The sequence below is a fragment of the Babylonia areolata genome, chromosome 2, assembly GCF_041734735.1.
Source record: "Babylonia areolata isolate BAREFJ2019XMU chromosome 2, ASM4173473v1, whole genome shotgun sequence".
NCBI lineage: Eukaryota > Metazoa > Mollusca > Gastropoda > Neogastropoda > Buccinidae > Babylonia > Babylonia areolata.
The window spans coordinates 34093014-34108013 of record NC_134877.1 but is presented as its reverse complement, the minus strand read 5'-3'; the positions used below and the strand labels follow the sequence as shown (position 1 = coordinate 34108013).

Below are 15000 nucleotides of genomic sequence, written 5' to 3'. Positions count from 1 at the left end.
TCAGTGCTATCAACAATGTCAGCTTATCCCGTGTCAGTACCTCGTAGTGTTTTTGTTTGTTCGTTTGCTTGTTTGTTAGTTTCTTCGTTCATTGTTTTTCATAAGTCGGTGTTTTTTTTTGTTTTTTTTTTGTTTCTTTTGTTTTTGGTTTGTTTTTGGTTGGGTTTTTTGTTTGTTTGTTTGGTTTGTTTTCAAAGGAATGCGTGTGACATCAGTTTTCCATGAAATGATGTGTACACTGATGAGATCCTCGGAAAAACCGGTGTGTAGATTCAGTTCGCTTACTGATGCCTTGATTAGGGTGGGGTAGTGTGACTCTAGGGTTTCTGCTGTTGAGTAAGTAATAAAACGGGTTCCGGTGCTACGTAAAACAGGTGATGACGTGAACTTGGAAATGACCCGTTCTTGGAACCACTTTTTCAATCCCCAACAGAGCCTCAGGGACGGGGAAAACCCACAAATCTATTCTTAGAAGCACCAGCGCTGTCATCATACGAGTAAGCTTCGCATGGCTGAAATGGACCAGTGGGGGAAAGCAGCGAAAAGTGACAAAAGCTCCGAACAGTAAACGCTTTTCCCCATTCCACAGCCGATAGTGCTAGACGGCGTCTGATTACGGTATAGCCACAGTTTAGCATCACAAATTAATCCGAATCACGATAACGGCGCCCGCATGGTGGGTAAAGGGTGGAGATTTTTCCGATCTCCCAGGTCAACATACAAATGTGCAGACCTACTAGTGCCTGAACCCCCTTCGTGTGTATATGCACGCAGAAGATCAAATACGCACGTTAAAGATCCTGTAACCCATATCAATGTTCGGTGGCTTATGGAGACACGAAAATACCCAGCATGCATGAACCACGACCGAGTCATCTTCAAGTCGATGTTGGTCGTGTAACGGAAAGAAGAAGAAGAAGGTCAGGAATTTAGGATGCTAAAATGGGATTTCAATCGTTAGTCACACTTAAGCGACATCTGATAACAAGAGATGCGCTCAGAGATGCGTAAAGGCGCTGAATTGTCTCAACTGAGTTGTTTTGTTTTGTGTTCTTTTCGCTTGAAATCGAATTAAAGCCTATTTCCGGCGGTTGTCTTTTCTTGGGCATTAATTTAAGTTCCTCTTTTCTTTCTGTTTTCATGCAAACTTGTAAACGTGTGTGGCTTTATTGCTACCACCAATATATATATAATTGTATATATATATATATATATATATATATATATATATGTATATATATGCGTGTGTGTGTGTGTGTGTGTGCGTGCGTGCGTGCGTGTGTGTGTCTGTGTGTGTGTGTGTGTGTGTGTGTGTACAAGTATTTGTTTGTTTTGTTTACTTGTTTGAATTTCTTTTTATGTTCGCCGATTTAAACAAACCTATGGTGGGTTCTCACTGAGGCTTCAGCAGCACGTTGGGTTTATGCATATGTCAGGCATCTGCTCCAATTTTTTGTTTTCTTTTTTTGCTCACGAATGTGTTTACCATCTCTGTATCAATAGGGTTTTTCACGTGTGTCAGTGTGTGTGTGTGTGTGTGTGTGTGTGTGTCTATGTGTGCGTGCGTGCGTGCGCACGCGCGCGCGCGCGCGTGCGTGCGTGTATGTGCGCGTGTGGTGTGAGTCTACTGACACAAACTTTGGCTTGGACATAGGGAAAAAAATCTATATTCTCTTCAGACTGTCATCATAATAATAGTGCACGTATAGGAAGGGCTGAAAATAAAATAATAAAGAAGCTATTTGAAATCATATATTGTCATTTCCACAGAAAGGTAACTGTTACTTTTTTTCATTTCTTATTCACAAAACGTAGCAGTTTGACATACTGACACACTGATTTGTAGCAGTCGTTACTATAATTTTCGATTCAAACACGAACTTCTTTTGTTTAGTATGGAAGTTACGTCGACGATTACGTCTCTTTGGAGCACTGAACTACTTGATGGAACATCAATCTGAATATACAATGGGAATTAATTTCTACTGTGTAACCTGATCTCTTTCATCTAAATTATTGATATTCAAAATATGACTTAAGTCGTAAAAAGGCTGAAGGTCTTTTGCAATCTACATTCAACCACTGTAATTTTTTTCGGAAAATGCAACAACAACATTGATCTTCTTATGGATATTCGGTAGGCACGAGCGAATGTTCTCGATGACATGATGAAAGGAGACGAATGAGGTCGTCAGGTTTCATGCAGAGATTGATTTGTGCATATGCCTCACTGCATAATGTCCACACACAGTCATACTATACATAACATAAATACAAAGGACAATATACCCGAGAGAGAGAGAGAGGAAGACAGACAAAGAGAGAGAGAGAGAGAGAGAGAGAGAGCTGGAAGGAAGACGTATCTGCATGTGCGTTTCAAAAGGAGACACAGAATAGCAAGCATAGCAATCACGTCGACAGATACATACCGTGCAGTACATTTTAGAAAAAAAGTTTATTATGAAAAAAAGCACATACATACAGTTATATCCATTCTTGCATTCCACAAGTATTGTACAGTTATCAGCAGCACCTGACAAGTTAACGCATTATGTTTCTGATTTGCACAAACAAAACATAACCAGTCAGAAGATATCGGGACTGTGCGTATGTATGTGTGTGTGCGCACGCGAACTCGAGCGCGCGTGTATGCGTGTGTGTAAATGAGATATAGGGAAGGAGATGACAGAAAGATCGAGAGAGAGAGAAACAGAGATTGGGATACAGAGAAAGGATATATACAGAACAGACAGACAGACAGACAGATACACAGGAGATACAGAGAGAGAGAGAGAGAGAGAGAGAGAGAGAGAGAGAGAGAGAGAGAGAGAATGTCTTTATGCCTTGCGCACGTACATGTATGTCAGAATTCGTCCTTTGCATAGCCCGTGGAATCTTCGAAAAATATAACCGAAACTGAAAATACTTTGCAAAAAAATGGGGAAAAAAAAGCACACAAAAAAAGCAACAGCACACGAACAGACCTACATTTCAACTGTACGTGGATTTCATACACAGGCATCTTCACCACAAGACAAGAACCAAGAGTGAGCGACTAAGGATCAGAACTGAGAAATCAAAACTACTTGAGTAAACCAATACCAAAGTTACACTAGCCAACCAAAAAAAAAAATCAAATAAACAAAATTAATAAAAAGAAACAAAATAATAATGCTGCACATACAAACAAAACAAAAACTGCACATAATCACTCAAATATATCAAACAACACACATTAAGATGACAAAGCATTGGGAGTCGTAAGTAACCCATCTGCATTGCAGTAGACGCTGCCACTCACAAAAATGAACCAACCACAAGACATGCAAACTCCCAGGACTTTCTACTACGAGGTGGAGCAGTGGTAAAGGACAGAGGCGGGGTTTTTTTTTGGGGGGGGTTTTCTCTCTTTTTTTCGTGTTTGTCAAAACGGAAGGAATGTAAATAATCTTCATGCACGCTAATGACCGCTCCATTCCCCACACAATTACACACTAAAGTCGTAACTTTCCCCGCCTTCTTTTCCCTCTTTGGTACCCTAGTTAAGAAGCTTTCACCAAATATGACTCCGGTGAATCCGATTCTTGAAACCATAAGTTTTGTTGTTGGTCTTTTTGTTTACTGGATGAATTCAGTTCAGTTACTAAAGGAGGCGTCACTGCGTTCGGACAAATCCTTTAACTTAACACCACATCTGCTAAGCAGATGCCTGACCAGCAGCGTAACCCAACGCGCTTGGTGAAGAAAAGGACATAGATTGAAAAATTGCTGTTGATGCAATTTGACGAGCATGTGACTCTGGGCCTCGGACAGGGTCATGTTCATTAAAATGAACAGGTTTATGATTATAGTACCGACGTCCGATCAAACACAGTCTCAAAGCTCAGCAAAGTTATTTCAAACGCGTTACACACGACATAGCACAATATTTATGTGTCAGATACTTATACTCGGTATGTTCTATAATCATTAAAAGCAGTTTAAATGACACACATATGTGCACGCATGCACACGCACACACATACACAAGCGTGCGCGCACACACACACATACACACACATTTACACACACATACACACACTCACAGGCAAACGCACACACACACAAACTTTCGTCGCACTGAAACATTCGTTCTGGAAGCAAATACATACATTATGCAGTCCATGAAGTATGGAATACAACATAACAAATGTTTGATCGTTTAGAAAAAACAAAAGCAATGTCAAACACACGTAAAATGGAAAGTGTTACATAACGGAAAGCAGCTGACATATGTCTGTTTTTCCTTCTCTAATGCAGCAGCCGCCAAGAGTTTAATGTTGACAGCCGTTGCTCGGGAATATCCTACTGGTCTTCACACTTCCTACCAATACACAAACAGCAGAAACTACCGACTGAGGCAATGGTTAATCAATACGGCTGCCAAAAGTTAATCACACAAACACTATCGATCACACAGAATGTTTGAAACAGTGCAACAAGCGTGGATTTTCCGCTGAGCATATCCACATTTCAAACTCGCACATCATTAATGTTTAAAACATAGAAACTACACACTACCACTGTGCTTGTCAAAAGTTCTCATTTTGCTGACAGGCAAAAACAGAGATGACACGAAAGATTAACGTAAACGGTCAGTTCACAGTGAAATCATGGGAATCAGCAGGAGACTGTTTTCTAGCGATGCACAGGTGATATCCCATTAACTCTTTTCTTTCTTCATTTCCTCCGTTGACATTCTCTTCCTTTTGTTTGGGAGTGTAGTGTATGTCTAGCTTATATAATTATATTTTGCAAGTGAATACCAACAAAGTCATATTCCGCATCTTAGTGTGAACCGTACAGACTTGACACAGTCCAGATCCGTCTTTCAATCAGAAGATTAGATTTTCTTCGCTTTGATTAATCTATCTACAAAGCGAAAGTACCATGAAACAGAACTGTGAAACACTTCATATGACAGTCTTTTCCAAACTTTTGTTGTCCAAGCAAACTGTCCACCCGTGGTCTTAATAGACTCAGAAAAAAAATATATGAACATTGCAGCGATAAATGGGACATATATCCTCTATTCTAAAACAAATTCAATTCAAGTATTAACCAGGCTAAACCTACGGTTTATGCAGTGAACTATTAAAAGTATTTAAACTCTTGTGTATTTTTTTTCCTACATAGAAATGGTCTGAGCCGCTCGCGTTGGAAATGATATTGGAACAAAAACTGTTGTTGTTTTTTACCAAAGAAGGTAATTCGAAACAAACATAACACAAAGAAAAACATTTCCTATGTTCAATAGTTCAAATGTTCCTAGTTCAACTGAAGGTCGTAAAGCGAGAGTGACAGAGAGAAAGAGCGACAGAGAGACAGAGAGCGACAGAGAGACAGAGACAGAGAGAGCGAAAGAGACACAGATTGGAGATGCAATGAACAAATGGAATAACTGATTATTTTCATCTAATTAAATGATACTGATTCATTTACTGTGCACATGTTTCAGAAAAAAAAGAACAGAAAAGTCTTACCTTATCTGTTCACATTATAGTACTACGCATATGTCACGACATTATCACATTCATAATTACTTGTGTAATCTCTCTCCAAAAGTTATATGAGTGAACTACAAACAATTGCAGGATAAATAAACTAAAATACATGATGATATAAAACAGCACAAAAAGAAACAAATTAATTCCATTACCAACATTTTATGCTTAGTTTGTTAGAGAGAGAGAGAGAGAGAGAGAGAGAGAGAGAGAGAAGAAACAAACAAGCTGTGCAGAAACACTAGCACACTGGTATGAATCACACTTGCAAAGTTTGACGCATTATTTTTTAGAAATGGTGTGACAAGGTAGGTCACTCTCTCCCTTTTTGCATCACGCTGATCTTTTCCCGTGTCGCCTCCCTTTAAGTGCAATCGCTTCCAAAGTCAGCATCATTTTTGTGCCTGCACCTTTCACTTCTTATTTCATCGCAACATGAGTCCGTTCCATCCACCCTCGTCTCTGTGTCATAGTAGCAGGCGCTGATATAAAGGATAAATTAAAACGCAAATTCAGAACCGTGTTGTTATGGCTCATAATCATTTGACATTTTGTACTCTTCGGTTTTGAGCTTCAAAATACAGACAATTGTCAGGCCTGTTAGAATGTGTTGTTTCGCTTTTATAAGCAGCCACCAAATGATAGGAAATAAGAATGAAATGTACACTGTAAAATATGTGTGGCACCTTAAAGCTTCATCCTAATAGACAATGTTAGTATCAACGTTCAAAGGCAAAGGTTAAGTCCATTGACTCCACGTTCTGCAAATTCATTTGATTTTGTGTATGTGTTAGACATTTTTACCTGTCCTGGCCACGCGTTTTAGTCAAATCTGAGTGTACATTATTCCTAAGAAAACACAATTCCACACATTCACGTATGTGCAAAAAGATTATAAAATGAATGCAATCTTCTTCTCTTTTTTTTTTTATAGAGGTGAAAGAATTTTTGAAGCTGATGTTGGTTCAAGAAGAGACTGACAGCAGAAGCGAATGCATGACAGTGATTGGTTGATGGTGGTCACTGACAGTGATTCCTACAGATGGTGGCTTAGAGTAAAACCCAATTAATTATTCTTCATTCATGTATTCATTTATCCATCGCTCATTCAGGTGGCCAGGGCGAGGCGAGGTGGTGGTGGCGGTAGTGGTGGTGGTGGTGGAGGTTGGAGATGGTGGTGATGGTGATGGTGACTGTCCCCAGGCTGACCCTGGCGGTCTGCCCTAGCACCAGCTCCAGAGACTGAGCCAGGCAGACAGCACACAGACCCACACCACGGCGGCCATCCTGGGCGAAGATCCGCTGGGCGGGGAGTCCACTGCAACACAGAACACGCCCACCAGCGGCTTAAGTATGATAGTCGTGTCGGACTATGACCATCGGGACAGCAGTGGAGGGAACTGCTTCCCCGGCAATCAACAAGTATTTAAATATTGGGCTCATTCTACTCAAGCACAACTTTGAGATCAAATCTAACTGACAAAAAAAAACAAACAAAAAAACAAACACAAACATTCCTATGGTGTGTAAAAAGAAAACGTACTGGATTATGATGCTTTATTTATCATTGATGTTTATAGCCCAAAATTACGGTTATGATGACTACTGAAATTCAATAATTGTGTGTGTGTGTGTGTGTGTGTGTGTGTGTGTGGTGTATGTATGTATGTGTGATTAAACTATGATAAAAATTACTTTTCAAAAATGCCTTTAACTGAATAACAGTAATGATATCATTAATAATAATGATGATGATGGTAATAACAATAATAATAATAATTATAACAACAACAACAATGCTAATGTATATGCAAATGAGCATAAGACCCCTTCAAAGGCAACAAATGCGGGCTATAAAAATTAAATCCTCCATGGGGAAAACCCATTCGTCTTGCCAGATTTTACACGAGTTCCTTCCCCTGCCCCAGTGGACTCGTCAGGTATTCCGGCAATAACAACGAACCATAAAATAAAATTTAAAAAAATAATAATAATAATGGCACATGATCAAATGACACCACATACATTACAAGTAAAAAATATTTCTATTCTCTGTAAGGGGGTAAAACACACACACACACACACACACACACACACACACACACACACACACACAAAACAAAACAAACAAAAAAACACGGTCGAGTGTGGACTTTCCAAAGCTGCCAACGATGGGTAATAATTATTAAAATAATAATAATAATAATAATAATAATAATAATGGCACATGATCAAATGACACCACATACATTACAAGTAAAAAATATTTCTATTCTCTGTGAGGGGAAAAAAAAACACACACACACAAAACAAAACAAACAAAAAAAACACGGTCGAGCGTGGACTTTCCAAAGCTGCCAACGATGGGTAATAATGATTAGAAACAGGAAGAAAAGACCAAAAAAACAACAACAAAAAACACACACAAAATGGGGCCAGTAATGTCCGTAACCGAGGCACCGCGGCAGATCCGGTGAGCCGTTAGATTTCTGATCCTGTGTTTACGCGTGTGATCAGGGTTCGAGGCCCCGTTTCGGCATGTTGTCGTACAGCCTTGGGGAAAGTCGTTATACCCCGATCTTCCTCACTCCACTCAACTTGTACCTGACTTCAGTTGGGGAAGGTTAGTTAAAATGGTGGAAGTACAGGGCTGGGCCCAAGTCTTCCTATGCCGAGCCCTAAATACAGCGGAACTATGGGTGGGGGAGGGGTGAGACACAGTGCGGCTATGGAACATCTTGCCTTCTGTCAGTTTGTGCTGATGCGAGTGGTAAAAGACTCACATTTGATGATGGTTGCTGTCTGGCGGAAGCTCTGTCCACTCGTGGTGAAGACGTCCAGGTTATAGATGGTGTTGAAGTACAGGTCAGTCACTTGGTACAAGTCCAAGGTCACAAACGTCGTGTCCGAGTCTACTTCCTGCACCCAGCCAGGAAAAGAAAAAAAATCATCGTTATTATCTTTTATCCACACACTGTCACAGTATCAACGAGTCAAACTCTCCCGCTATTCATCCCCCACGCCACCAGTTCCCAATCCCTCCAGCATCGCCATCATTCATTTCGCTATCAAAACCATGGTTGTTACACATCGCCGCCATTGTCATTCATTACCAAACCTCACCATTTACATCCCAAAGTAAGGGGAATTAAAACGAGCTTGCAAACAATACGATTCTGGTCCAGATGCAAAGATAAGCTACAATACCATATATCAAACACTAAGGGCCAGCCAAACCTGGAAAAATGTTATATTCACAAATGAAAGAGGGGGTGAAAGTGGGACGGAAAGGGAGAGGGAGAAATCAGTATATATATATATATATATATATATATATATATATATATATATATATATATGTGTGTGTGTGTGTGTGTGTGTGTGTGTGTGTGTGTAATTTTTTAACAATCCCCACGCCGACTGTCCTAAAGCTCTCTTGGCCGAGAGAGTGGGGATGTAGCTTGGGCAAGTCACTCTCCACTATAATCGTCGGGATAGTAGTCAACTGCTTCGTCTGCTGTTCAGATGGTCACAGTCGGACACGACTGACTATCATACAGTTATACATTGATGATGGTGGTGGTGGGAAGGAGGAAGAGGAGGATAAAAAAAATAATCGAAAAACGTTCATTATTCATGCAATACTGAGGTGTTTCATTTCTATCATCCATGTGTATTCTGGTCTAAATTAACATTAAATGGTTATACATATCAACCGCCAGCTGATCCTGGAAAAGAGTGTTGTGGGTTGAAGACAATTATACATAATTCAACCCTCCGCTGGTTATGCAAAAGAGTATATACCTCAACACATATCAATGATAACAAGACAGGCAAGGCTTTCAAGACTCACTTGTGATACACTTAAACCAAAAAAATCCAAGCTTTTTATTTATTGAGTATAATTTCAAAATATAATGTTTAAGATGAGAAAGATCAGTTTAAAGCAAATTAAGTCCCCTAGCATTAATTACAGAGTAATTTCCCTTTTTTTACAATCTGCACCAAAACATTTGCAAAATAAATAAAACTTCCATGCTTAGCAAAAGAAGTTCCTGTTTGAACAAAAAATGATAATAATGACTGCTCTTGTTGTTGGGTCAGAATATCAGATCAAAGTGCCAAGTTCAGAGAATACAAAAAATATAAATATAACAGTAAATGAAGTTTGCATATAATTAAGCTTCATTTTTTTATTTTTTTGAGTTCATCCCAGAGGTGCAATATTGTTTTAAACAAGATGACTGGAAAGAACTGAATTTTTCCTATTTTTATGCCTAATTTGGTGTCAACTGACAAAGTATTTGCAGAGAAAATGTCAATGTTAAAGTTTACCACGGACACACAGACACACACACACAGACAACCGAACACCCTGTTAAAACATAGACTCACTTTGTTTACACAAGTGAATTAAAAGCTCTACGGCTGCAGACAAGACCTGGAAGCCACGACGACATTTGTCTCGCAGGCCAGCCTGACTCTGTGACAAGTGCGACCGAAAAGAAGAAGAAGTTAAAAATCAGAGTTGGTCTGGGCAAAGTTGTTTCAAGATTATTTTGTCATATATCTTTATTTACCACTAACTGCTACAGTGACTGAAGATGTGGACAACCGCCTCTCAAAGGCAAGCAGTGCATTTGGCCGCCTCCAGAAAAGAGTATGGAAAAACCACTGCTGGTGACTCTCCACAAAGATGCAAGTCTACCGAGCTGCTGTACTGTCGACACTGCTATATGGATCAGAGGTATGGGTGCTGTACCGGAAACAAAGAAAGCGGCTGGAGCAGTTCCATCAGAGATGGGCATTAAGTGGAAGGACTACATAACGAACATAGAAGTCCTAGAAAGAGCTCAACTGCAAAGCATCGAGTCAATGCTCATGCTAAAACAACTCGCTGGGCAGGACACATCACCCGGATGCCCGACACCGAATGCCAAAAGCAGTATTCTATGGGGAGTTGGTCCAAGGCAAACGCAATGCTGGCGCACCACAGAAAAGATTCAAGGACCAACTGAAGAAGCAACTATGCCAAGCGGACATCAACCCCAAGACATGGGAGCAGTCAGCATCAGATAAAAGTAGCTGGAGATCTTCAACGCTCAGGGGAACCCAACACTGAGGAAACCAGACGACTGAACATTCAGGAGAAAAGAAGGAGAAGGAAAGACCCAGGTCCGCAGCCAAGCAACGCAGGCCAGATTTACACCTGCCCACAATGCCACAGACTCTGCAGGTCACGGATTGGACTGATTAGTCATCAAAAGGCATGCCGCCTATCCCTGGCGGGAACTTCCCACTGATCTTCGCAAGCGAAAAACCAGCCATCATCATCATCATCAACGCAATTAAAGAAACAACAATAACAAAAAGACAAAGAAAGCTGCTTGAGTTTAATTCCGGTCGTGCCAAAGACTTACCTCCACAATGACCTCGTGGTAGTTTTTGCTGGTCTCTTCTTGCACGACCATTTCCCCGGACTCCTCAATCTCCCACCTGTAGCGCTCGATCTGAATGTTCTTGTGATCCACACGGCACTTGATCTTCACGTACAGGTCGCCCACCTTGGCGCTGACGTTCTTGTCGCACGTGATCACCGGCTCCACTGAAATCAATGAGGGCATATGTTCTGATGGCAAAATGTTGAGGACAAAAAGAGGGATTGGATTTTGACAGAGGTATTCTTTTTTTTATAAAAAGGTCACACACACACACACACACACACACACAAAGAGAGAGAGAGAGAGAGAGAGAGAGAGAGAGAGAAGAGAGAGAGAGAGGATGAAAACACGAACAAACCAACCGACTGACAAACAAAATACAAAAAGAAAGCAGACAGTGCGAGAAAAAATGAGGCGATCCAAGCACGATATTTCAACAAACCCCTCCCACAACCAGAACACTCACGAGGCAAACCGGAAACGATATTTCACAAACCCCTCCCACAACCAGAACACTCACAAGACAAACCGGAATCGATATTTCACAACCCCCTCCCACAGCCAGAACACTCACGAGGCAAACCGGAAACGATATTTCGCAAACCCTTCCCACAAGCACAACACTGACGAGGCAAACCAGAAACGATATTTCAACAAACCCCTCCCACAACCAAAACACTCACAAGCAATGACCATCAAAGGCACGCTGGCCGACACAGCCGTGGCCCCTTCGAAGCCGGCCTTGGCCACGCACTTGAGCCGCTTGCCCGTGTGCTGAGCCCTGACGTCCACGTTGGAGGCAGTGGCCTCGGCCTTGTAGCGTCGGGCATTTGCCTTGAGGGACTCCGGAAGGTCCTGCACGATCTGGGTGCCCCCTGTCTCCTGCTCCACATCGTCCAGGAAGATGCTGATGGAGGCGTCCGGGTTGAAGCCGAGGGCGGTGCACGTCACCCCGTATGTGCCCTCCTCGCGCTGGATGGTGACGCTGTCCGCCTCTTCCGTGATGGACTCCTCGCCGTCGAACATCATGGCCACCTTCTCCACGTCGTCTGTAGGGGGCAGAGAAGTAGTTAGACAATGGAGATACAGTTGATCTGATCCTTTTTGTAGAACATGATTAGACAGTGGAAATACAGTGGTTTAAGTCCTTTCGCAAAACAAGGTTAGACAATGAGGATACACTGGACTGGGTTCTTTTGCACAACAAGTTTAGACAATGGAGATACACTGGACTGGGTCTTTTGGCTGTAAAGTTAGACAATCGAGATGAAGTGGATTAATTCCTTTCGCAGAAAAGTTAGACAATGGAGGTAAAGTGGACTTGGTCCACTTTACACTCAACCTGTGGTCTTTACTCTGATTCATCATGACGGAGATCGATTCCAGGACTTACTTGCATGTTCGATCCTAGCAGCGCTTTTTTTTTTTTTTTTTTTGCTTTGAGTCAAGATCGTTGAGCCTATGGAATTTGGGTAGACTTTGGAACATTTCTAAGGCAAAACAAACTTAGTACTGATAAGATTACTCATGCAACCCAGCTCAGGTCGCCCGCAAAGGATAGGAAAGTGTATGAAATATATCCTGCTATACCCTGCAGCAGCAGGAGGGCAATTTCGGAAGATGGACCGCTGAGTTGCTCATGGGTCGTGCCCACCATAACCGCTGAACTACACCTCACACAATGCTGACTGACAAGCCATGCTGCGAGGATGGGTGAGCTAAAAAGCTACCCAACTGGACACTGGAGGGATCAGTCTGCTTTCTTTGACGTTCGAACAAAATATTCCCATTTCGTCCACCCTAGTTCGTATTCAATTCACCGACCATTCGAAGAAAGAGACTTATGACCTCAAACGAGAACTTTGTTGTTGAGCTAAATGGCGATGAGATCGACCTTGGGAGAAGTGCGCAATGGTTCTAACCCCTGCGAAGTATATTCCAGTTAAGAGTTCCCTTTCATGTGGAGGCCACCCTTCGACCTGCAAATGACAGTCAGCCTGAGCAGTGAGGTTACTTGCTATTCCTGTGTATAGCACCAAGAGAGGAGAGCCTCGGTTCGCAGGGAGAGGTTCAACGACCGATGGCACCAATGGCCTTGGGTAGCCCGTGTCAAAATCTTTATTAAAAATCATGAATAAACTTTCACCAGTTCAACATCATTGATAGACGTGACACGCATAATGAGAACACACACACATACACGCAAACACACACACGCAAACAAATAGTTTTCATTGGGAACTGTATATATTTCATTGACTTTGTACATGGTTTCAATTGTATGGGAAACAAATCTGAGGACGTACGCAAAAAAACCCCAAACAAACAAAAAAAAATCACCTGAGTATTTCGCAAAACATTAACACAGACAGACAGACAGACGGACACACACACACACACACACACACACACACACACACACACACCCTCCGTCACTCCCTGAAAGACAACGCTGATAAATTCCAGAATAGATGAAGAGTTGTATCTTTGACCATTATTTTGACAGAGGTAACTGAATACGCCATACTCACTGACAACAATGACGTGAGCCTCTTTCTCCATTGATTCACCGCCAGAGGTTTTGCTGACCCTGCACTTGAAGATGCCATCGCTGGTTGGTTGGACTGTGAACAGAAAACGACTCAATGAAACAAACAGTATCATTGCTTCTACCAGTATTTCCTTTGACGAATTCAAGGTTTTTGTTTCTGGTCTTCGATTGAGTTCCCTGATATTTGTCCGCTTTACATCCAGTTTCTCCTCCTTGCTCCTCCTCCTTCCACCATTTCCCCCCACTTGGTCCCTTTCAACTCTTCCCTTCCTCATCTCATCTGAAATCAGTTTGTGGTTATAAAACAAGAAACAAACAAATTCAATCTGAAAGCATCAAAACGAGAGAGGAGGCTACCATTAACAAACAAACAAACATCAACCCAACATTTCTCCTCCCCCCCCCCCCCCCCCCGCGCCTCCCTCCCCCCTCCCCAAATGAAAAGTCCCCAACGCTCACTCCACTGAGCTATGAATAGTCATTCTCTTTGGTCAAGCTCACGTGATTTACCCATCCTTTTTGATGAGCAGAGTAAAATGGCAATGTCTTGTGTCGAAGTTGACACCAGAGAAAAGAGACTATCAATAAACAGTTTAAATTAAAAAAATTAAAAAAAAATAAAAATAATAAAAAATAAAATAACCCTCCTCAAAAAGTTCCCAAAAGATCACCCACCGTTTTTGATCTGCAGGGTAAACTCGCACTGGCTCTGATCGTACTTGACGCCTATGCCGTAAAGGTTCGGCGAGGCGTGATCGGTGAGGGTCTGCAGAGTGGTCAGGGTGGTCTCCCGCAGCTTCTGGGGGTTGGCCAGGGACACGTGGATCCAGTCCACCGTGTGGGATAGGATGATCGTCAGCCCCCGGTTCAGCCGACAGGTCAGGTTCATGGCGGACCCCGCTGTCTCCATCCACCGGGTGCTGTTCAAAATGCTCACCTCCAAATCCGGTTCCTGACCTGCACGCACACGATGGATGGACACGGGTTGGTGACTGTGTGTGGAGGGGTGGTGAGCAAAGCCTGTGAAAGCGGTGTAGGTTTTTGTTGTTGCTGCTGCTGTTGTTGTTGTTGTTGTTGGTGGTGGTGGTAGTGTTGCTTGTGAAGTACGTATTAATTAACCAAAGAAAATACGGTGGTGGTGGTAGTGTTGCTTGTGAGGTACGGATTAATTAACCAAAGAAAATACGGTGGTGGTGGCAGTGTTGCTTGTGAGGTACGGATTAATTAACCAAAGAAAATACGGTGGTGGTGGTAGTGTTGCTTGTGAAGTACGGATTAATTAACCAAAGAAAATACGTGGTGGTGGTAGTGTTGCTTGTGAGGTACGGATTAATTAACCAAAGAAAATACCAACAGATTATGTTACTGGCTTATAACTCCCTGCTCTTGTTACTGTTCAGGATGCCGAATGCCAGACCTGCACGATCAGAATGGAGACGGAATGGTGGTTCGTTACAAGTAGCGC

The 15000-nt window shown here is 42.1% G+C and overlaps 1 protein-coding gene across 4 annotated transcripts in view; it reads right to left on the bottom strand.

Annotated features, from left to right (window-relative positions):
- Window positions 1-2436: 2436 nt before the first annotated feature.
- LOC143300497 (uncharacterized) overlaps window positions 2437-15000 on the bottom strand; it is a 20128-nt gene continuing 7564 nt past the window's right edge. For all 4 annotated transcript variants that reach the window (XM_076614229.1, XM_076614221.1, XM_076614246.1 and 1 more), the window contains exons 3-8: window positions 14211-14492; window positions 13516-13608; window positions 11668-12033; window positions 10964-11148; window positions 8327-8462; window positions 2437-6861 (exon numbers count right to left, since the gene is read on the bottom strand). In XM_076614229.1, the coding sequence (XP_076470344.1) occupies window positions 6767-6861; window positions 8327-8462; window positions 10964-11148; window positions 11668-12033; window positions 13516-13608; window positions 14211-14492 (1157 nt within the window). In that variant the 3' untranslated portion in view covers window positions 2437-6766. The remainder of the gene's footprint in view (window positions 6862-8326; window positions 8463-10963; window positions 11149-11667; window positions 12034-13515; window positions 13609-14210; window positions 14493-15000) is intronic.